Source organism: Coregonus clupeaformis, unplaced genomic scaffold (genome assembly GCF_020615455.1).
Source record: "Coregonus clupeaformis isolate EN_2021a unplaced genomic scaffold, ASM2061545v1 scaf0018, whole genome shotgun sequence".
NCBI classification, from domain to species: Eukaryota; Metazoa; Chordata; class Actinopteri; order Salmoniformes; family Salmonidae; genus Coregonus; species Coregonus clupeaformis.
In genome coordinates, this window is record NW_025533473.1 from 938,749 (window position 1) to 963,278 (window position 24,530).

The 24,530-nt window shown below is 42.4% G+C and overlaps 2 protein-coding genes across 3 annotated transcripts in view; one reads left to right on the plus strand and one right to left on the minus strand.

Annotated features, from left to right (window-relative positions):
• Positions 1 to 538: 538 nt before the first annotated feature.
• On the minus strand, positions 539 to 1,681 carry LOC123483067 (microtubule-associated proteins 1A/1B light chain 3C-like). The gene is made up of 4 exons (XM_045212508.1): positions 1,518 to 1,681; positions 1,375 to 1,430; positions 1,183 to 1,289; positions 539 to 912 (listed from the first exon to the last, which is right to left on the minus strand). Exons 1-4 carry the CDS (start codon positions 1,576 to 1,578, stop codon positions 705 to 707), a joined length of 432 nt encoding a protein of 143 aa, XP_045068443.1. The 5' UTR covers positions 1,579 to 1,681; the 3' UTR covers positions 539 to 704.
• A 267-nt stretch (positions 1,682 to 1,948) lies between these two features.
• Positions 1,949 to 24,530, plus strand: part of LOC123483068 (striatin-like) — a 72,642-nt gene continuing 50,060 nt past the window's right edge. For both annotated transcript variants that reach the window (XM_045212509.1, XM_045212510.1), the window contains exon 1: positions 1,949 to 2,808. In XM_045212509.1, the coding sequence (XP_045068444.1) occupies positions 2,590 to 2,808 (219 nt within the window). In that variant the 5' untranslated portion in view covers positions 1,949 to 2,589. The remainder of the gene's footprint in view (positions 2,809 to 24,530) is intronic.

The window sequence follows — 24,530 nt, forward strand, 5'->3', positions numbered from 1 at the left end:
GAGCAGTTACTGCTCTTTTGCTAGGTAGGGAATTGGGCAAGGTGTCAACAGGTCCTTCCTTTATAATTGATGCCTCAGATTTCCTATTAAAAGGCAATGTACAAGTCTACACATTTCTGGGAAATTAAATGTATGGAAAAAGCACGTTTGAGTGACAATATTTATATTTTGTTTAAGGTGCAATATGCAGACGTCGCTCCGCCATGTCGTGGTTGCTAAAGTGCTAAATTCGCGGAATTTCAGATTGTGACCAAAAAGAGAATCATTGTACCATCTACACCACTGTGAAATCACTTTTCTATAAAGAAACATTTTATTTTCAGCTGTTTGAAGCTGGCATACAAACCAAAAAAATAATACAAAAACTACTAATAGAAATAGAGTACAGAACAGATCTACCGCTTCTTAGACTTACTTTGAACGAGAATGACAAACCTACAACTTCGATTTCCATGCGAATTTGATTGGTCGCCCAAAAAGTTATATCGCCGCTTTAAGCAATATGGCCAAAGTCAAGTAATTCAGAGCATGATCCTCAAAAGTTTGAAACATTTATTACCTTAAAAACAATACAAAAATATTTCCAAAGTAATAATAAATATCCTTATATATAAATCGCACTTTATAGCTATACACGAAGTTCAGTTATTGGGCCTGCCAAAAGCTGAGGCCTCACATTAACCAATCCTGCAATTTAGGTCTTCTCAGACATTTCCAGCAATTGGCAATGACTTCTCGCGGATCTCAACACAATTACCAAACATTTCTTGAGAAGCATATGTCATGTAGAGAAAGCCATCGTCATCTTTGTGGTCCTTGTAGACTTGTGCCATGGTAAGAGACATGCTGGCCAGGCCACTATTATTGATGAGCAGGTAGAACGCTTGACTCTGCATCAGAGACATACGATTTCTGAAACGAGAAAGTGCAGCAAGTATTGACAAGACGTAATCAAATGTTGAAATTGTCCTGCAAACTTAAGTCATTATGAGTAATTTATGACAAGTGACAGTCGCGCCCGGCACTCGTGGCTGATTCATATCACGTGATTACCAAGTTTGAAATTACTCACCAGTTCTCGCAACCAAAAACATGATTTAGGTCAATTTCAGTCATGTTAATCTAAGTTTACCAAGTTAAATAAACACATTCACAGCCAAACGTTTCTCTAAAGAGACTCACCTTATAATGGTGACAAACTGAGTCATGGAAAGTTCTTGGGGGACCAGGAACTTCGTTTTATCAAGAGGCGGCAAGTACTTCTCCCGTTGATACCTTTCAATTATAACCTGGGGGGGAGGGGGTTACTTTTAGAAGGTGCAAATTAAATGGAACTTCAGGGTTGAATAAGGTTTTAGAAATAAGCGAACTTACCGGAATTTTAGTTGGAAACTTTGTTCGGATCCCCGCGACCTCCTGTTTTCTCGTGGCTGAGTGGGATGGAAAACGTGGGTGAGATTATAAAGCAACACATGTCATAGCCTACTACATGCAAATCATTAAAGAAAATTAATCACCAAAGCTTTTTCTCTGCTTGAAGGACTTGGGGTGTTGTGGTTTCTCAAATGGCGGCATCATGTGGGCAAGTGACTCCTCTCTTCAATTCCTGTTCTCTGATCTAGGCTATAAGATTTGACCATGCCGATCAGCCAACAGAAATTAAATAGTGTGGTTGCAGTGACGTATCACCTGATTACCATGGGGTTGTGTCAGCACGCTTCAAAAGGCTAATTAATTGACCGTGCATAATGACTCAGCTGTGTCTAAAACCAATTCAAATTGTTAAGATCTAATAAATGACCTGAATGTAATGTTTCATGTAATATATGTTTGAAAACAAGAAAACATTTAGAATTACTAAACATTAAATAGAGGTAATTTAGTCATTAAAATATCTTACAAATCATACATATAGGCCTTATAATATTCTCACACTAAAGTAGCCCCTACATCATGTGTTGGCAACATTTTATTTCATGTTTTTTCTTGGATTTCAAAGGGCCTGAAATTCAGTCAGGGGGTCATGGGTGATAGGCTTGTGTGTGTGTGCTAAGTAAACAACTGGATGAATGCATCTATGGAATGCATAGATAAATGAATGGAATGTGCTATAATATATTAAATATGGCTACCACAGATACACTTATGTAGCATACATTATGACATTTCCAATTTCAGATACAAAAAAATCTACTTCGTAGGACAATTAAAGAAAAAGACAGTAAAGAAAAAGGGCGCATTTTAGGGTGAAAAATGCAGCTCTATCTTCTTTGAACTTCAAATTCCATCATGCGTAGGATAAACAATTGTCAACACAACGCGCATTTATATCCGATTGGCTTATTCCAGTGTGAATCGTGGAAATCGACCAATGGGTAAGGAAAACTCTGGATGTGGGTGGGAGCTCAGTGTGAACGTCACCAATAGACAGCTGGCTGCTCAGACATGCGTGTGCCTGCCCAGTAGAGAGAGCTGTAGGTAGCGATTTCCTTTCCATTTCATATCACAGGGGCGGCTAAAGGAAAACCCATCTGTCTGAGCACAGTCGTGCCAGCTTGCGCGAACCGAACCCACACACCTGGCCTGGGCATGGACGAACAGGCAGGGCCCGGCGTGTTCTTTAACAACAACAACAACTCGGGTTTGCCTGGCGCTGGCAAAGGACCGCAGCAGCCAGGCGACGTCGGTGGCGGAGAGGCGGCCAGGGCTCATTACAACATTCCGGGCATATTGCACTTTCTGCAACACGAATGGGCCCGCTTCGAGGTGGATAGAGCGCAATGGGAGGTGGAGCGAGCCGAATTGCAGGTAAACCACGTCAAAATACCCCGCTTATTTTTGGTGGGGGTTTAGTGTGTTGAGTCCTCTCTAGGAAGATTGACATTTGTGCCAGGAAGCCTACTCGCGCGCTACGGTCTTTGTGGCGTCAACTGCTCGAGCTACGTAGCTACTAGGGTAGGATTGGTCGGATGACGTTAGTCACTATAGCACAGGATTTCCCAAACTCGGTCCTGGGCCTACCTGGGTGCACGTTTTGGTTTTTGCCAGAACACTACACCGCTGATTCAAATAACCAAGTCATCAAGCTTTGATTATTTGAATCAGCTGTGTAGTGTTAGGGCAAAAACCAAAACGGGGGGACCTTGTTATAGCAGAGCACTACCAGTATTGTACTGTACACAACTTTTAATTTCCAAGTGTAGCCTATCATGTGCAAATTATTCACCGCCATTGTTTTTAAATGATAGAAAGTTATCCAAAGTGTTCAGGTAGACCCAAGGACCTGTCACCTGAATACCTACATCTTGGAATGCAGAGAAACATTGCATGATGCATTCCAAAGATCTACATCCCATTCTCAATCATAATGGTTGTATCGAAATATCAAACACAAGTGTATTGAACAAGTAACTCAGTAGGCCTACATACCGTTCATGTTATTGAAAGCTGAGTTCACCTGTGAAGTACATTAGTAATGGCATGTCCAATTGAAGTCTGTTGAATAATTGACAATTATTCTTATGAACAGTGCAGTTGATGCACTCAATAGTCAGTGACATGAGTCTTTAGTGTGCCTTATGACTCCTCTTAAATGCCATGTCTTAAATCTATCAGCGGTAAGGCTATTAGCGTATTGTGATGTGTAGGCCTTGAGTGAGTTGTAGCTCTCAATATATACTGAACAAAAATATAAAAGCAACAATTTCAAAGAATTTACTGAGTTACAGTTCATATAAGGAAATCAGTCAATTGAAATAAATTCATTAGGCCCTAATCTATGGATTTCACATGACTGGGAATACAGATATGCATCTGTTGGTCACAGATACCAAAAAAAAAAAAGTAGGGGCATGGATCAGAAAACCAGTCACTGTGGTTTGTCCACCATTTGCCTCATGCAGTGCGACACATCTTCTTCGCATAGAGTTGATCAGGCTGTTGATTGTGGAATGTTGTCCCACTCCTCTTCAATGGCTGTGCGAAGTTGCGGGATATTGGCGGGAATTGGAACACACTGTCGTACACGTTGATCCAGAGCATCCCAAACATGCTTAAAATGGGTGACATGTCTGGTGAGTAAGCAGGCCATGGAAGAACTGGGACATTTTCAGCTTAGAGGAATTGTGGATAGATCCTTGCGACATGGGGCCATGCATTATCATGCTTAAACAGGAGGTGATGGCGGGGGATGAATGGCACAATAATGGGCCTCAGGATCTTGTCAGGGTATCTCTGTGCATTCAAATTGCCAAAGATAAAATGCAATTGTGTTCGTTGTCTGTAGCTTATGCCTGCCCATACCATATCCCCACCGCCACCATGGGGCACTCTGTTGTGGTCTGCAGTTGTGAGGCCTGTCGGACATACTGCCAAATTGTCTTAAACAACATTGGAGGCGGCTTATGGTAGAGAAATTAACATTCAATTCTCTGGCAACAGCTCTGGTGGACATTCCTGCAGTCAGCATGCCAATTGCATGCTCCCTCAACTTGAGACATCTGTGGCATTGTGTTGTGACAAAACCACACATTTTAGAGTGGCCTTTTATTGTCCCCAGCACAAGGTGCACCTGTTTAATGATCATGCTGTTTAATCAGCTTCTTGATATGCCACACCTGTCAGGTGGATGGATTATCTTGGCAAAGGAGAAATGCTCACTAACATGGATGTAAAAAAAAAATGGTGCACAAGATTTTAGAGAAATAAGCTTTTAGTGCGTTTGGAACATTTCTGGGATATTTTATTTCAGGTCATGAAACATGGGACCAACACTTTACTTGTTGCGTTTATATTTTTGTTCAGTGTACATTAGTGCCTCCGAACATTGCTAACCAAGGCCAGTGCCAAGCTAAGTGCTAGCCTAGGCAGCCGATAGTGCATGGGTGCTAGATCTGCACAATCGTCTAGACTTGATGTGCATTCCCGGTAATACACTCGTGTCCCCAGTAGACCGGCTCGTACATAAAGCATCCTCTATTCAGGCTGCAAAGGCATAATTTTCCTAGTTAACTAGCTTTAATGGCGAGAAGGTGGGGGATAAAAACAGGGAAAATATGTGTACTTTCTTTATGAAACACAATTTTCCACCAACCTTTTCAGACAATTTAGGATGTTGTACAGTGTTCAGCCAAGGGTGTGTAACACCCAAAATTGTCTGAAAATGGTGGTGGAAAGTTGTTTCAGAAAGGAAGTACGCTTATTTTCCTATTTTCTTCTGCCTTCTCGCCATTAAAGCTAGACGATTGTGCAGATCTAAAGCCCTATCGGCTGCCTAGGCTAGCGAAGTGCGCTCTCCAGAAATGACTTGAGCTTTATCTGCTGCTCTTACGTATTACATCATTTACAGCTTTTATGACGGTGCATTCATTAATTTCAATAGGCATTTTTTCAATTTTAAAGGGCAACGCTTTGTCAGATTCTAAATGAATTATGTGTAACTAACGTACGTGGCATTTGTGCATCATTTACTTTGAAAATGTCCTGCCTCAATCGAAGCCGGCTTTCGTTTCTTTCTGATTATGCCTGGACAAAGGAGAGCGAATAGGCCTAGATGTCGAAGTTGTATTGCAGATACCCTCCTGATTCCGGAGTAGGTTTTGTTTTTAAAATGTTCCTCCCCATTTACTTCTAGTGCTTATCAGTAGTAGAGGGAGCTCATTGGCAAGCGACAAATGAGTGTCAGAACCGCTCCACTGGCAATGAGCAGAAACCAATTTCATATCTTAATGCATTTGTTCTGCTACTGTGCTATTATATAGTATAGTAGCGACCCTGCATTCCATTAAAGTCTTAGCTAATGTGAAAATCTTATAGACCGGATATACAGTGCCTTCAGAAAGTATTCACACCCCTTGAATTTCCCACATTTGTTGTGTTACAGCCTGAATTTAAAATTGATTAAATTGAGATTGTGTCACTGATATTCACACATTACCCCACAATGTCAGTGGAATTTTGTTTTCAGACATTTCTACAACATTTTAATTAATAAAAAATGAAAATCTGAAATATCGTGAGTCAATAACTATTCAACCCCTTTGTTATGGCAAGCCTAAATACGTTCAGGAGTAAAATAAATAAATCGTAACAAGTACCATAATAGGTTGCATGGCCTCACTCTGAGTGCAATAATATACTGAACAAAAATGTAAACACGACATGCAACAATTTAAAAGATTTTGCTGAGTTAGTTTATATAAGGAAATACATTAATTAGGCCCTAATCTATGGATTTCACATGACTGGGCAGGGGCGCAGCCATGGACTGGGCCTGGGAGGGCATAGGCCATCCCACTTGGGAGCCAGGCCTAGCCAATCAGAATGAGTTTTTCCCCACAAAAGGGCTTTATTACAGACAGAAATACCAAATGCTCACTAACAGGGATGTAAACAAATTTGTGCATAACATTTGAGAGAAATAACCTTTTTGTTCGTATGGAACATTTCTGGGATCTTTTATTTCAGCTCATGAAACATGGGACCAGCACTTTACATGTTTTTGTTCAGTGTAGTTCTTAACAATTTTTGAATGATTACCCCATCTCTGGTTTTACCCCACACATACAATTATCTGTAATGTCCTTCAGTTGAGTAGTGAATTTCAAGCACAGATTTCACCATAAAGACCAGGGAGGTTTTCCAATGTCTCGCAATGAAGGGCACCTATTGGTGCAGACACTGAATATCCCTTTGAACACGGTGAAGATATTAATTACACTTTGGATGGTGTATCAATAAAAAATATTCCAAAACATGCGTCCTGTTTGCAATAAAGCACTAAAATAATACTGCAAAAAATGTGGCAAAGAAATGAACTTTTTGTCCTGAATACGAACAATTATGTTTGGGGCAAACGCAACACATCACTGAATACCACTCTTCATATTTTCAAGCATGGTGTTGGCTGCATCATGTTATGGATATGCTCATCATCTGAAGGGTGTTTTTTTTTTAGGATAAAAAGAAACGGAATAGAGCTATGCACAAACTCCTAGAGGAAAACCTGGTTCAGTCTGCTTTCCAACAGACACTGGGAGACACATTCACCTTTCAGCAGGACAATAACCTAAAACACAAGGCCAAATATACACTGGAGTTGTTAACCAAGATGACATTGAATGTTCCTGAGTGGCATAGTTACAGTTTTGACTTAAATCAGCTTGAAAATCTATGGCAAGACTTGATCAACAACCAATGATCAGCAACCAACTTGACAGAGCAAGAGTTTAAAAAAGTATATAATGGGCAAATATTGTAAAATCCAGGTGTGCAAAACTCTTAGATCCAAAAATACTCACAGCTGTAATCGCTGCCAAAAGTGATTCTAACATGTATTGATTCGGGGTTGAATACTTATCTAATCAAGATATATTAGTGTTTTATTTTTCATTCATCTTTAAAAAATGATATAATTTTTATTTCACATTGACATTAGAGTATTTGCAACATAACTAAATGTGGCAAAAGTCAAGAGGTGTGACTGTAGGGTTTCACTCGGCAAAGAAAATCGAATTCCAAAATTATGGGCATTAATATGGAGTTGGTCCCCTCTTCGCTGCTATAACAGCCTCTAGCAGGGCAGAAATGTTACGAACTGACATGTTGGAATGGTTGCATCCTATGACGGTGCCACGTTAAAAGTCACTGAGCTCATCAGTAAGGCCATTTTACTGCCAATGTTTGTCTATGGAGATTGCATCGCTGTGTGCTCGATTTTATACACCTGTCAGCAAAGGGTGTGGCTGAAATAGCCAAAGCCACTAATTTGAAGGGGTGTCCACACACTTTTGTATGTGTGTGTGTGTGTGTGTGTGTATATATATGTATATGTATGTGTGTATATATATATATATATATATATATATATATATATATATATATATATATATATATATATATATATATATATATATACAGTGAGGGGGAAAAAGTATTTGATCCCTGCTGATTTTGTACATTTGCCCACTGACAAAGAAATTATCAGTCTATAATTTTAATGGTAGGTTTATTTGAACAGTGAGAGACAGAATAACAACAACAAAAATGCATGTGAAAAATGTTATAAATTGATTTGCATTTTAATGAGGGAAATAAGTATTTGACCCCTCTGCAAAACATGACTTAGTACTTGGTGACAAAACCCTTGTTGGCAATCACAGAGGTTAGACGTTTCTTGTAGTTGGCCACCAGGTTTGCACACATCTCAGGAGGGATTTTGTCCCACTCCTCTTTGCAGATCTTCTCCAAGTCATTAAGATTTCGAGGCTGACGTTTGGCAACTCGAACCTTCAGCTCCCTCCACAGATTTTCTATGGGATTAAGGTCTGGAGACTGGCTAGGCCACTCGAGGACCTTAATGTGCCTCTTCTTGAGCCACTCCTTTGTTGCCTTGGTCGTGTGTTTTGGGTCATTGTCATGCTGGAATACCCATCCATGACCAATTTTCAACCCTTGGTCGTGTGTTTTGGGTCATTGTCATGCTGGAATACCCATCCATGACCAATTTTCAAAGCCCTTGCTGAGGGAAGGAGGTTCTCACCCAAGATTTGACGTTACATGGCCCCGTCCATCGTCCCTTTGATGCGGTGAAGTTGTCCTGTCCCCTTAGCAGAAAAACACCCCCGAAGCATAATGTTTCCACCTCCATGTTTGACGGTGGGGATGGTGTTCTTAGGGTCATAGGCAGCATTCCTCCTCCTCCAAACACGACGAGTTGAGTTGATGCCAAAGAGCTCGATTTTGGTCTCATCTGACCACAACACTTTCACCCAGTTCTCCTCTGAATCATTCAGATGTTCATTGGCAAGATTGACAGGTCTTTTGTGTTTCTTCCATTTGCGAATAATCGCACCAACTGTTGTCACCTTCTCACCAAGCTGCTTGGCGATGGTCTTGTAGCCCATTCCAGCCTAGGTAGGTCTACAATCTTGTCCCTGACATCCTTGGAGAGCTCTTTGGTCTTGGCCATGGTGGAGAGTTTGGAATCTGATTGATTGATTGATTGCTTCTGTGGACAGATGTCTTTTATGCAGGTAACAAACTGAGATTAGGAGCACTCCCTTTAAGAGTGTGCTCCTAATCTCAGCTCGTTACCTGTATAAAAGACACCTGGGAGCCAGAAATCTTTCTGATTGAGAGGGGGTCAAATACTTATTTCCCTCATTAAAATGCAAATCAATTTATAAAATTTTTGACATGCGTTTTTCTGGATTTTTTGGTTGTTATTCTGTCTCTCACTGTTCAAATAGACCTACCATTAAAATTATAGACTGATCATTTCTTTGTCAGTGGGCAAACGTACAAAATCAGCAGAGGATCAAATACTTTTTTCCCTCACTGTAGTCTGTCTCTGGGATGGGTCCTATTCGAAATGGCTGCTTTTGTGACCATTGCTGTCGGAGTTGGACAATAACATCCGACTATCACCGACAGGCACTGCTAGCGTTTTGACCCCGAAGTACTGCTGTTGCACAACACTAGGCATCCATGACATCACACTGAGTGTGTGTGTGTGTGTGTGTGTCAGTTAAAGAATCACTATGAGCCTCTCTCTGCCTCAGCTCCTCCTTTGCCCCAGAGGATGTCTGGCATCACCACCACTTTTCCTTTCCTCCTTCCCCGCACTATAAATATATTGCAAAGAAGGCGAAGATGGGAGTGGGTGCAGAAAGAAACATCCAATGGGAGAAAGAACCGACCAATGCTCTCCAGCTCCTGTTGGGAGATATCACTGTTTTTTCCCCTCTTTTTTTTCTTCTTCTACATAACCCACACTTAATGTAAGAGCTGGGTCTCTGAGGAAGACAATACATGGGCCTGTTCAGCCTATTTCTTTGCTTTTGCTTGCACAAGGCAGCCATTTCCCCCCTCATCTGAGCTGCGTTTGGTATTCAACTCCCTCAGACGTTTGAATAATAGTCCTTTTCCTCGTTCAGAGGCGGCCCGCGACGTTGGGATCTTTCGGCGCTCACGGCTTGTCGGCTTCTGTGTGTTCTTCACAGGAGCAAGCTCCCGACTTCCCAGGCTGAATCTCAGGCAGCTACTACCCAGTGCTGGTGAGGTGTGGGAGGGTGCCATGCAGTCAGGCATTTCAAACACACAAGTTCTTGAAATGCTTCCTACCCCAGCATTTTTTTGTGTACATACTCCGCCACACTGACTAGTATACTAGTCGACATGTTACGCATACTCAAGATACTATTAGTTCCTGGCCTTTTCTGGTCATCACATTTTGTAATTTCCCCACAAGTGTTTATTCCAATGACTCCCTTCGACCACCCTGGTATGTCCATTGAGAATGTGGAAGTGGAAAGTCCTCTCTGAAGGAGAGAGTGTGCGTCTCCAATGGCACTCCATTCCTTAGTGCACTACTTTTGACCAGATACCTATGGGCCTTTTTAAAGGGAATAGGGTGCCATTTGGGACGTAGCCAGAGTTTTTCTCTCAGGCAGTTGGGTTTACAGTAGCCCGGCACCTCCAGTCTATGAGTAACCATGTCTGGTATTCTAACGAGAGGCCAACCTGCTAGCCCTATGAACACCATCAGTGTGTTTTACAGGTGTTTATACCGGAAGGTTCTGTGCGGACAACACTGCAGTATTCATACTTGTTTTGCTGTGTTTTTTGTATTTTATTCCACAATGCATTGGCCTTTAGATGATTTAGAGATTGCACTTCATGAGTTGTTTCACAACATAACTTTTACTTCCGAATCACTTCATTTTTGTCTTTGGACATTTAGTTCTATATACTGTACATATAATACAGTGCCAAAGCAAATGCTGGACCTCCCTCAGTGCGTGGATACTCAATAAGATAGCCATTTATTCAAAATGATAAGAGGTCACGGGTCAATAGTTAGAAAAGGGGACATCAATCAACTCTGCGATCTCAATTATAACTCTGCATAATGTATGTTTTTAAAACGAAATAATATACTTTATGATTTACATACCACCATGCTTTCAGTGTGTTTGCCATCATATCATGACACTTAAATATGCAAAGTTATGGTGATTGCTATGGGGGGGGGAATAAGGCCTGCAGGCCACTATTCAAGTAATACGGCTTTGGCATGTAATTCCAATGCCCTTATCTTTTTAAGTATTTTTTTCAGACTATTTTCCTCTCACTAATTAAATGATATCGTCAAGAGACCAGTGTGCAAATCCAATCAAATCCAAAAAATGATCACACGCGCCAAATACAACAGGTGTAGAACTTAGTGAAATGCTTACTTACAAGCCCTTAACCAACAATGCAATTTTAAGAAAAATAATGGTTCAGTAAAAAATGGATAAGTAAAAATAATAATTTTGTTTATTTATTAAAGAGCAGCAGTAAAATAATAGTAACAACGCTAAATACAGGGGGTACCGGTATAGAGTCAATGTGCGGGGGCACAGGTTAGTCGAGGTAATTGAGGTAATATGTACATGTAGGTAGAGGTAAAGTGACTAAGCATAGATAATAAACAGAGTAGCAGCAGTGTAAAAAGAGGGGGTGGAGGGGACAATGCAATAGCCATGATTAGCTGTTCAGGAGTCTTATGGCTTGGAGGTAGAAGCTCTTAAGAAGCCTTTTGGACCAAGACTTGGCGCTCCGGTACCGCTTGCCGTGCGGTAGCAGAGAGAACAGTCTATGACTAAGGTGGCTGGAGTCTTTTGGCAATTCCTCTGACACTGCCTGGTATAGAGGTCCTGGATGGCAGGAAGCTTGGCCCCAGTGATCTACTGGGCCTTACACACTACCCTCTGTAGTGCCTTGCGGTCGGAGGCCGAGCAGTTGCCATAAAAGGCGGTGATGCAACCAGTCAGGATGCTCTTGATGGTCAAGCTGTAGAACATTTTGATGATCTGAGGACGCATGCCAAATCTTTTCAGTCTCCTGAGGGGGAATAGGCTTTGTCATGCCCTCTTCACGACTGTCTTGGTGTGTTTGGACCATGATAGTTTGTTGGACACCAAGGAACTTGAAGTTCTCAACCTGCTCCACTACAGCCCCATCGATGAGAATGGGGGCGTGCTCGGTCCTCCTTTTCCTGTAGTCGACAATCATCTCCTTTGTCTTGATCACGTTGAGGGAGAGGTTGTTATCCTGGCACCACACGGCCAGGTCTCTGACCTTTTGCTGTGTGTAGACATAGTATGCGTAGGATTATGCATACCTGACTGCATGTCAAGGCAAAGTCTGGACCTTGCTGTCATAGCAGCGCATACTTCAAATTCCAGATCGCTGTTTTTATGGCTTTCCATCCGTTATCCCATGTAATGAGGTAGTTTCTCATAAGACAAGACTATTATTGTTCTGCTGTCTGAGATATGTTTATTTGCTCACACTTTGCACATTTACCACCATGTTATTATGGCATGACACAAATCGGTGTACTCTCCATATATTCAGGAGATCAAGGGACACCCGGGCAGCAATTTGCCCACTCTGGGGAGAAGGCGTGGAGTCCATCAGACTGGGGATAGTGCATCTATAAGCAGTCTCTCCGACCTCTGGATCGATGGCGGAGGGGGAGAATTGAGACGGAGCGCCCCAGAGGCTGACAGCCTACTCCAGTGGAACTAATCTAGCAGCTCCAGAAACACTTTTGGCCCTGCCACAACATTTGTATGGTATCAGGTGTAAATATCTCATTAACCAATTTAGAATTTGGAAATATATTTTCCTGTAATTTGTATAGTAAAAAGGTGACAGTACGAAGGTACCTCACCTCAAAGCATGACATAATATAAATAATTGAAATTAGTTTCCATCCAATTGGCGACAGAATTTCATGCGAATATTCTAAGATCCACATCAAATAAATAAATATGCGCATTTTCCCATCAGAGCTGTTCAATCAAACGGACTTGTTGCGGATAAAAGGCTGTGAGTTATGTAGTGCATAAACTTTTTTTCACTTAAGTTTTCATGTACCAAAATATGTATATATTTTTTACTCTGCCGATGGTTTTGTTACAAAAACTGATTTGATAAATAGCAAACTTGCCTAATCTGGTTTTGGTGCCTGCTCACTAGACCAGTGGTTACCAACCTGAACTGCAGGTGGTCCGCATTCTTCTGCAATGATGCATCATGCGAGCACTCCCACACTTCTGCGACGGCAACACAGGCCAAAGCAAAGCCCAGGTTTATACCTCTTCCCTTCGACCTCGTTCAGAGGCTCCCTTGTAAGGAATGGTATGCACACCTACTTGTTTTGCCATGTAATGCAAACAGCAGAGCCAAATGCACCACACCCCAGGTCACGCCTAAGCACTCGACTATTGTTGTCAACAACAGGAGGTGCCTGGCAGACATGACACTCTGAAGAGTGGCACTGAGGCGTCCATCTTACAATGTGTTCCGGGCCAGTGCAAAATTGATTGTGCCTCCAAAATGTTCACCTTTTTGTGCTGTGAAATGAAAACTCAGGGAACCGTGAGTGTGTAAGAGTGACTTTGGGTTTGTGCACCTGCAGATGCGATTCCTGGCATCCCTGTGCAATGTAAACCTGATGTAGGCCTAATGAATGTATACAGATGTGGTATTTTACCTTTCTGTAAACACTATACTCCTTTTTATATGAATTACAGGTCACCAGTCCAACTGATTTACCATGTAAGTAAAGGAACGTTTCTGTCCCACAGTTTTTGACCACTATCAGTTGATTCTTATAACCTGGATCATGTGATGATGACAGCAACGATGACACATTAGTGATGGATGCGATTGGACTGGTGACCTGATTTCAAGTTTCAGTTAGATATCCCTCCCAGAACTAACTGGTTGCTCCACTTAGCCAAGTGCTCCAGCTCAGTAGCCGTGTTGATGGGGGGGCTTGCTGTTGCTTTAAGAAAGGGCCTTGGGAAGAGTGGGGGAGATCTACAAAATAACAACTCTTAGAGGAAAACCCCACCACCCCTGCAGTCCATAGCAAGGACAACTGACATGGTAGAAGAAAAGGATATGGATGCAAGAGAAAGAGACTAAAAGAGACTGCACTTCACATGGGGTCGTCAGTTCTTACTAGTCAGCACTGTTAACTTCTTTCTGGCCCTTGTGATATTATCCATGGGGACCAGATGACAACAGGCTGAGAGCGAGGCATAGAGAGAGAGTACTTGGGTGGAGGGTGAGAAGTCGTCAGGCTCGCACCACAGAGTGAGATGGAAGAGAGCGAGGGCCCTGTGGCGTTCTCCAGAGAGAAAGTACTTCCTTCCTACTCCCTTCGTGCCCCTCAGGGGAAACCGAAAACCAAAAGGGGTTTATGAATCCTGTAATTCACATTTTGATGTAAGCAATACACCCGCGGCTTTCGTAGTCTCCCAGAAAATCTCCTCAGTTTGTCAAAGCCCCTGGTTGGTCCTTCTCCTTTTGGAATTGTTTTGATCAATTGTGTTTCTTGTCTTTTATAGTGTCTACTGGTTTTATAAAGAAAATCATTGGAGTTGTAAATATTTCACAGGGGGAAAAAAGTATATAATTTCATAATTTCTAGAGATGGTCATGAAATATAGAATGGATGTGGGTGTATTGAATTAACCATACCATTAAACACAAATGTTTCCTTTTGAAGTAATCACACAGGCGTATGCATGCTCTATCCTCCAGATGCCCTTCCATGTCGGTTGCCAGATTAAAAGGCATCTGAGCAGACAACGTGTGTGTGTCTGCCTCAGGGAGACCACCTACTCTTGTGGTCCGCAGTCTCCACACACAGTGTTGGTGTTTACACTCTGTGTGTGTGTGTGTGTGTGTGCGCGCGCTGCCATCAGTTCAGACAGAGCGTGCCAGGGGGCTGCTCTAGCCGTTTCGGTACTGGAGAGAGACCGTGCCGACGTTAATCTCTGCAGTATGTTTTTACTAAAGTGTTAAACGCCAGTATCCAGGATAGCGCTTTGGCAAAACCTGTTGGCCTGCTGTTAGCTGTCATGTTGTTTCTTGTTTTGTGTTGGGAAAGTCTCAGTGCTCTCTCAAGACCTTTCTAGCAGGCTACCTATAAAGGATTTTCACACTACTGAGCCAAACTGCACTGAGCTGACCTGGTTACGTGTCCAGCGTAGTTGCTGTAACCGTGCTTAAAAGGACAATGTGAAAATAAAATATCAGAGCCAGCACAGTTTGCTTCGGATCGTCACAATAGTGTGAAAAGGGTATAGCAGGCATCAAGAGACAGGGGATAAACTAGCAAAGCTGCATTGTTGATGAGCTCTTCATCTTGGCACTCCTTTGTAAATAAAACGACTGCATTGTCATTCGAAGACTGAATATTCAAATCAAATGTACCAGTAATCACTTTGGAGATGTTTTGTCGGTAACGGCAAGACCTTGAGCTACATACAGTAGGAGTTTGATGTTGAGTCTTTGTGCATGTTTGAAATGACACACGACTACATTGCAGTCGGCTACTGCAGACCGACCGATCTACAGATCATACGGAGTAGTCATTTAGGATGCCAGGTGATTTGTAGATCAGTCAGTCTGCAGTTACCAAATACACTTTAACTACCCTCCGTAATGATCCTTGGCCGTTACTCCTCTCCCAGTTGGCCTTGTCGGCTCCAATTGCTGCCCCGTGGCACAGAAATGGCCCGCGGGATGCTCTTATCCAGGTTATTAAACAAAATCAATTGAAACACTTTGCGCCGTGGCTGGTCCATGAGCGTCCGCGTGAACATGGTTTTACTGTTACTGTATTTCACCTCCCTGGCAAAATGCAATCCTGAATGCTCCTCTCTGGTCCTTCATCACAGCTTAGTGACGCGGACGCTCATGGACCAGCCACGGGCGCAAAGTATTCTGAGGTGCTTGATACATACGGCCCCTGGTTTCTTAAAGCAGTCGGGTTATGTTTGTTATTCATCTAAATGCAACCACTCTGTGTGACCGCTTTGTGTTTGCCTTACAGCACCTCTTATCTGTCAAAGCTGTAGCTCTGTGTGTGTGTGTACCACACTCTGTCTTCTGATCCCTAACCCCATTGCTCCCCACTACTGTATTGTGACATGGAGGGCAATACTGATATTGCACAGTGTAGCCATGGCGACGTTGGCCGTGCCCTCTATGTATATTCTTAAGGTCACATAGGCCCACGTCCTGTCAGTCAAAGACCTTTCGTCGTTGAAATACCGTTGAAATGGAGCATTGTTTTGAATTGAGCTATAGCTTGACAACTCCATAGTCATTATGTAGTATTATATTACTTCCTGATGATTTTAGCCTCTTATTAAGCCGTGAAACCAAGTGTTACGTTATATTAATGGTATATCAGTCAACATAATGGTGGAGTCATTGCTTGAACTAAGCAGCTCAAACTTTTTAAGGATGAAATACATTTTGTGGCTTGTGTACTGGAATCGTGAACGGTGTATGGACTGTGTACATAAATAATGTGGCACAACAAGTTAAACGCAACAGTTTCCTTGGCCTCTGCTGATTTAACTGACAGTAAATAAGCTTTTTGGACTTTGCAATACCTCACCATTGATTGGCTGATATTTTTGGCGGCATAATCAGACTGCTTCCACAAACACCACGACTTTATTTTATTTCAACACACCCTGTGCAAGACTTCACTGTAGAGCTAACCCCGGCTGGCTGTCTATGATCAGCTAACCACTCTAACCACAACTTTCATCTTCTCGTTCTTACTCACTTAACCACCTCGTAACGGTCGCCGGGTAGCTCAATGCCCACACTGTTGCCCCGTAATCCTTGGGAGTTGACTCTTGTCAGCCGCCGCAAATCTAAGGTACAGCGGGTGCTTTGTGACTATGTGACCCGCTATGAAATGCTGGTTAAGCTCGCACGCATACCATCCACAGCCACTTCGTGTGTTAGCATAGCGAGCTAGCATAGCAATGTTGCGTTCAATCTGTGAGTCCTGGCTGCTCTCAGGCAGAAAGACCACAGTGAGTTTTTGGTGCCTCACTCCATCAAGGTCAGCCATGTGTAATCTCAATTTCGGCCAGGTATAGCCTAGTGTATGAATGTATTATGGAGTCTGTTAGAACCAGAATTTACTAATTGTGTTGATTCTTCTGCCATGAGGTGCAGAGGTTACTGAACATAGAGGAAAAAGAAGGGGAAATTAAGTCTCACTCAATACAAGGCAGTCCTTGAACACTTCATTTTGGGTGTTGTCGTTCTGTGTTAAGGTAACGGATGAATAATTGTCTGACAGTGTGTTCATTTCCTCCTTCCTTCTATTGCACAATATGTTGTAACACCTTACGCTCTTTGTAGGAGTCTGATTCATAGTCTTCTCCTTCTTTCCTCATAAACTCTGTCCGCTCTTAAGTATTGTAGTTAATAATAATATTATAATATGCCATTTAGCAGACGCTTTTATCCAAAGCGACTTACAGTCATGTGTGCATACATCTTTACGTATGGGTGGTCCCGTACTTAACATTGACTTATTTTGAAAATGCCAAAGACACCAATTCGAAGGCATAGCTCTTAAAAGCCCTTCAGGATACGCTATATCAGCTACAGTGAGGGGGAAAAAGTATTTGATCCCCTGCTGATTTTTGTACGTTTGCCCACTGACAAAGAAATTATCAGTCTATAATTTGAATGGTAGGTTTATTTGAACAGTGAGAGACAGAATAACAACAAAAAATCCAGAAAAACGCATGTCAAAAATGTTATAAATTGATTTGCATTTTAATGAGGGAAATAAGTATTTGACCCCCTCTCAATCAGAAAGATTTCTGGCTCCCAGGTGTCTTTTATACAGGTAACGAGCTGAGATTAGGAGCACACTCTTAAAAGGAGTGCTCCTAATCCCAGCTTGTTACCTGTATAAAAGACACCTGTCCACAGAAGCAATCAATCAATCAGATTCCAAACTCTCCACCATGGCCAAGACCAAAGAGCTATCCAAGGATGTCAGGGACAAGATTGTAGACCTACACAAGGCTGGAATGGGTTACAAGACCATCGCCAAGCTGCTTGGTGAGAAGGTGACAACAGTTGGTGCGATTATTCGCAAATGGAAGAAACACAAAAGACCTGTCAATCTCTCTCGGCCTGGGGCTCCATGCAAGATCTCACCTCATGGAGTTGCAATGATCATGAGAACGGTGAGGAATCAGCCCAGAACTACACAGGAGGATCTTGTCAATGATCTCAATGCAGCTGGGGACCATAGTCACCAAGAAAACAATTGGTAACACACTACGCCGTGAAGGACTGAAGTCCTGCAGCGCCCGCAAGGTCCACCTGCTCAAGAAAGCACATATACAGGCCCGTCTGAAGTTTGCCAATGAACATCTGAATGATTCAGAGGAGAACTGGGTGAAAGTGTTGTGGTCAGATGAGACCAAAATCGATCTCTTTGGCATCAACTCAACTCGTCGTGTTTGGAGGAGGAGGAATGCTGCCTATGACCCCAAGAACACCATCCCCACCGTCAAACATGGAGGTGGAAACGTTATGCTTTGGGGGTGTTTTTCTGCTAAGGGGACAGGACAACTTCACTGCATCAAAGGGACGATGAACGGCGTCATGTACCGTCAAATCTTGGGTGAGAACCTCCTTTCCTCAGCCAGGGCATTGAAAATGGGTCGTGGATGGGTATTCCAGCATGACAATGACCCAAAACACATGGCCAAGGCAACAAAGGAGTGGCTCAAGAAGAAGCACATTAAGGTCCTGGAGTGGCCTAGCCAGTCTCCAGACCTTAATGCCATAGAAAATATGTGGAGGCAGCTGAAGGTTTGAGTTGCCAAACGTCAGGCTCGAAACCTTAATGACTTGGAGAAGATCTGCAAAGAGGAGTGGGACAAAATCCCTCCTGAAATGTGTGCAAACCGGGTGGCCAACTACAAGAAACGTCTGACCTCTGTGATTGCCAACAAGGGTTTTGCCACCAAGTACTAAGTCATGTTTTGCAGAGGGGTCAAATACTTATTTCCCTCATTAAAATGCAAATCAATTTATAACATTTTTGACATGCGTTTTTCTGGATTATTTTGTTGTAATTCTGTCTCTCACTGTTCAAATAAACCTACCATTAAAATTATAGACTGATCATGTCTTTGTCAGTGGGCAAACATACAAAATCAGCAGGGGATCAAATACTTTTTTCCCTCACTGTACCTATAATAGTAGTGTGTGTGTGTGTGTGTTTATATTCATTTTCGTGCATTTCAGGCATACACTCCACTGATCTTCGAGCATGAAGGAGAAAAACAGAACGTACTGTTTTAACAAGCATTCAGTATAGCTTCAGTATTACGTCAGCATAGCAGCTCCTTTCCAAGGACCTTATTGTTTTCGCCCATCGAAAAGGGGTATTTGAGTACACATATTTACATATGCGGCCGTGCCCAATTTAATGCTAATATGGCGGTGCCTGTTAAGCTGGGCGAACTGGCCAGGGAGCGGGGGATTTAGTCCGCAAACATCATGGTCCCACTGAGCCAGACCTTACGTCATGTCTCCAAGTTTCAAGCAATTATATATACCCCCCCCCTTTCATTCCTCCCCACCTTAACCCTTTCTGATCTGACATCCCCCCCCCCGCAGCTTAGTGGAAGAGCGAGAATTGGCAATGAAAGACCCTGACTTATATGTACAGTTGAAGTCGGAAGTTTACATACACTTAGGTTGGAGTCATTAAAACTTGTTTTTCAACCACTCCACAAATGTCTTGTTAACAAACTATAGTTTTGGCAAGTCGGTTAGGACATCTACTTTGTGCATGACACAAGTACACAGTTGTTTACAGACAGATTATTTCACTTATAACTCACTGTATCACAATTCCAGTGGATCAGACGTTTACATACACTAAGTTGACTGCGCCTTTAAACAGCTTGGAAAATACCAGAAAATGATGTCATGGCTTTAGAAGCTTCTGATAGGCTAATTGACATCATTTGAGTCAATTGGAGGTGTACCTGTGAATGTATTTCAAGGCCTACCTTCAAACTCAGTGCCTCTTTGCTTGACATCATGGGAAAATCAAAAGAAATCAGCCAAGACCTCAGAAAAACAATGGTAGACCTCCACAAGTCTGGTTCATCCTTGGGAGCAATTTCCAAACGCCTTAAGGTACCACGTTCATCTGTACAAACAATAGTACGCAAGTATAAACACCATGGGACCACGCAGCCGTCATACCGCTCAGGAAGGAGACGCGTTCTGTCTCTTAGAGATGAACGTACTTTGGTGCGAAAAGTGCAAATCAATCCCAGAACAACAGCAAAGGACCTTGTGAAGATTCTGGAGGAAACCGGTACAAAAGTATCTATATCCACAGTAAAACAAGTCCTATATCAACATAACCTGAAAGGCCGCTCAGCAAGGAAGAAGCCACTGCTCCAACACTGCCATAAAAAAAGTCAAAGGGACAAAGAACGTACTTTTTTGAGAAATGTCCTCTGGTCTGATGAAACAAAAATAGAACTGTTTGGCCATAATGACCATCATGAGGAAGGACAATTATGTGGAAATATTGAAGCAACATCTCAAGACATCAGTCAGGAAGTTAAAGTGGTCCTCTGTAGCTCAGCTGGTAGAGCATGGCGCTTGTAACGCCAAGGTAGTGGGTTCGATCCCCGGGACCACCCACACACAAAAATGTATGCACACACGACTGTAAGTCGCTTTGGATAAAAGCGTCTGCTAAATGGCATATTATTATTATTATTATTATTATTATAAAGCTTGGTCGCAAATGGGTCTTCCAAATGGACAATGACCCCAAGCATACTTCCAAAGTTGTGGCAAAATGGCTTAAGGACAACAAAGTCAAGGTATTGGAGTGGCCATCACAAAGCCCTGACCTCAATCCTATAGAACATTTGTGGGCAGATCTGAAAAGGTGTCTGCAAGCAAGGAGGCCTACAAACCTGACTCAGTTAAACCAGCTCTGTCAGGAGGAATGGGCCAAAATTCACCCAACTTCTTGTGGGATGCTTGTGGAAGGCTACCCGACACATTTGACCCAAGTTAAACTATTTAAAGGCAATGCTACTAAATACTAATTGAGTGTATGTAAACTTCTGATCCACTGGGAATGTGATGAAATAAATAAAAACTGAAATAAATCATTCTCTCTACTATTTATCTGACATTTCACATTCTTAAAATAAAGTGGTGATCCTAACTGACCTAAAACAGGGAATTTTTACTAGGATTAAATGTCAGGAATTGTGAAAAACTGAATTTAAATGTATTTGGCTAAGGTGTATGTAAACTTCCGACTTCAACTGTAATTGGGGCTACACACGAACCCCACCACACCCACTCTACCCCAGCCCACCTCGACCCCCTCTGACATTGCCTCCATGCTCCATCCACTGCTTAGTGGTGAGCGAGCGTTTACAATTACAGTCCTTCCCTGCTGTCCATATTCTCTAGTAACGGTATACTCGTGCACTCCTCCCCATGCATTTAAAAGCATTGGATTGGCATAAGCATGGGCTAGAGGGAGGTTCCTCCTTTTAAATCCATGAAGGGAAGTAAGCAAGTGCACACTTGGGCAGAAGCGTAGAGGATTGGGACGCAAACGACTTACATGTAATGGGGTTACACACCTTCTACAGTGTCATGATGATTGGTTCCCACTCGTCAGATGGTCCTTCTTTTCTGTGCAATACAGTACTGCAGATCACAGTACTAACTTGCAGGGTTTTTCTCAAGCATCTCTTGTGTGTAAGGCAGAGGGAACAAGCGATGTGTGAGCTTTAAAGGTCAGGCCATCAGTGGGCGCAGACTGTCTGGCATCATAGTTCAGTGTAGTCAGTTCCTTCCCTCTTTCATTTAACGACTTGCCTCCAGCTCAGATGGTCCACTCAATAAAACTCTACAGCCAAAGAATGTCAGCAAACGAAAAGCTACCTGGATTTACTTAGTTTGTTCAGTGAGCGGCTTGTAAGTTGTGCATATTTACATGTAGGACTAGTCTTTCCTCTATATACTCTTCTCGAGCTCAAACACACACAATCTGCAAGGGCTCTTCCTTCTCCTCCTCCTATTTCCCCCCTCCTCTTCTCCCTGCCCCTGTCTCCGAGGGTTTCGCTGTTCTAAATAAAGAGCTGTTGCCCTTAGAAGTGTACGCATGTCAGCGCTCTCCCCCCGTGGGGTGGGCCAGGGCTGCTGCGTCACTCCGTTGTTCCTGCCATTTCAGAAGCCTCGCTCTTACTCTCTCTCCGAGCTAAACGCAAAAGGCCTCGTCGAGTTTACGCTCCACTCCTCCCTCCCTCCTCCTATCTATTAGTAGCGGTTACTGTGGAGCTGTGGAATTTGGGTTCATCACAATGCCAGTGCTGTGGGTATCCAACTGAAGGTAGTCGCCTCGGGCACTGCAGTGTGTATGTATGAGGAAGAGAGTGAAATATTGTTGAGAATAGTTAACTCATTATTTGCCAAGAGCCAGGAGATGTTTTTTTCCCCCGGAAGGTTTCTCTCGGTGTCCTCTGACGCTCGAACATTAGCATAGAGATTATTTGCATCACTCTGGTGTAACCACGGCTGGTTTACGGGAATGCAGACCACACTGAATAGAGCAGAGATCAGGATGTAGGACAATGGATCTAGTCAGGCAGATCTGTGATTACAAAACAAACCTGTAGAGGAAATACTGCAGACATGCATGCCCTCCCTAGTATGAAATAATTAAATAATCGCTGTGTTCTTTATACATTTGCGTTACCAGAGCTGATGACGTTTGGTGTCTGTGTGTTCAGGTTTCCACGGTTACTTAGGTTTTGCATCTATCAAAGGACACATAAGCACAAACGTGAAGTTCATAAGAGTATATCAAATTGGGTGTCAAATGAAAGCTAAGAGTCTATATTTTTGGGAAATGAAGGCATAGATACATTTATCTTAAAAATCAGGCATACATAAAGGATTTGATTTCTGGATAAACAGGTGGAAAAGGGGTCTACCAGAAAAAGTCTTAAAGTATCAGAAATACATCAAAACACAATGTTGGCGTAAAGACCCCTGCAAACTAATAACAACACTTATATTTAGTTTTGGATAAATTGTTTACCTTCTGTAAGTTTTAAGAAATACTGTCTTGTGCCTTGTAATTCCGTTACCAAAAACCCACATAGCTTTAAGATATTTTAAAATGTCTCTCCCTCATGAGGAGGGAGGATAATGAAAGTTCACAGAAGTAACAAGTAATGGTAGACCTACCAATTAGTTATAGTGATTTTACTGATATCAATTTTGTTCATTAATTATTAGGTGATTAAACCTTGTAGTTCCATTACCAAATTGGTGACAGAATTATCAAAAAATCTGAAACGGAATTACTGCAACTGAGTTGTCTACAATGGGAAATCTAATCTTTTTTTACCGTTATGTTCGGCTCATAACTGTTTTCTTTGTCTTTCTGTTGTCTAGTGGTGAAACCAAGAGTGTTAAAACAGTCTGAGTCTGGACAATCCCCCACTTTCTCTCTCTGATTCTCTTTCTCACCCTCCAGTTCATGTCACCACTCCCGGCTCTTACTGACACCTACCTAAGAGCCCACTCTCTTTCCATTTAACTGTAACAAGCATCCTCACCCACTGAGCACCGACCGACACCGGACATCCATGGACGTTGAAAAGTAGTTGAGATTTGGTCAGTCCTCCCTGGCCTTGATGTTAACGTCCGCAGACGGACTGGACTGGACCAAATCTGAACCTATCATAGACGTGTGTTTCACAAGTTTGGATAGTACAGTGAGTAGAGTACAGTGCTGAGTACTAGTGATGGAGGGGGGGAATCAATACATTTACAGATCGGGATATTATTTGTGACGATATATTGTTTTGACTATCGCAATATTATTTTTGTGCTAGTTTGCTGTACCTGCACCAAAACTCCAGTATAGACTATTTGTTTTCTCATTGCTCTCTCTTTTCCCTCTGCAGCAGGTTTATGGTGAGCAATATGTTTGGAACGCAATAAAATCACAGCATCAAATCGCAATACATATAGAATCGTGATAATCTCAATACATATTGGCATCGAAGTATTGTATTGTGAGGTCCCTGGCAAGTCCCAGCCCTACTGAGAACAGTACAGAACAGTGAGTAGAGTACAGTTCAATGCAGTACAGTATATTGTACTGTAGGGCTGGGACTTGACAGGGACCTCATGATACGATACTATCACGATACTTCGGTGCAATATGTATTGTGATTATCACGATTCTATATGTATTGCGATTTGATACTGTGATTTGTGTTCCAAACATATTGCTCACCTTTGTCTGCTTCAGAGGGACGAGGGAGCCATGAGAAAACGAGTTTTAATTAGTCATGGAAATAAAAGTGCTGAAAACAAATTGGCTCCCTATTTAAAATGATGGAGAACAAGCTATAAACGTTTTGGTGCAGGTACATCCAAGTAGCAAATACATATACATAATGCATTTCTGTGTAGTACAGTTCAGGGACCCATGATATAATTATGTTACCGTAATTCAGTTACTGGGTGTAAATCCACTTCACTTATATGTAGTTCAGTAACCAAAATAAAAAAAATTCAAACTCAAGGTGCCATGTCATTCTTTCTGCAGA

Excerpts from the sequence above, each read along its gene's own strand:
- LOC123483067 (XM_045212508.1), bottom strand. The coding sequence starts at position 1,578 with ATGATGCCGCCATTTGAGAAACCACAACACCCCAAGTCCTTCAAGCAG. Across the intron at positions 1,431-1,517 it reads CAAGCAGAGAAAAAGCTTTG|CCACGAGAAAACAGGAGGTC; the intron begins GTGATTAATTTT and ends CATCCCACTCAG. Across the intron at positions 913-1,182 it reads CAGTTTGTCACCATTATAAG|AAATCGTATGTCTCTGATGC; the intron begins GTGAGTCTCTTT and ends TTCTCGTTTCAG.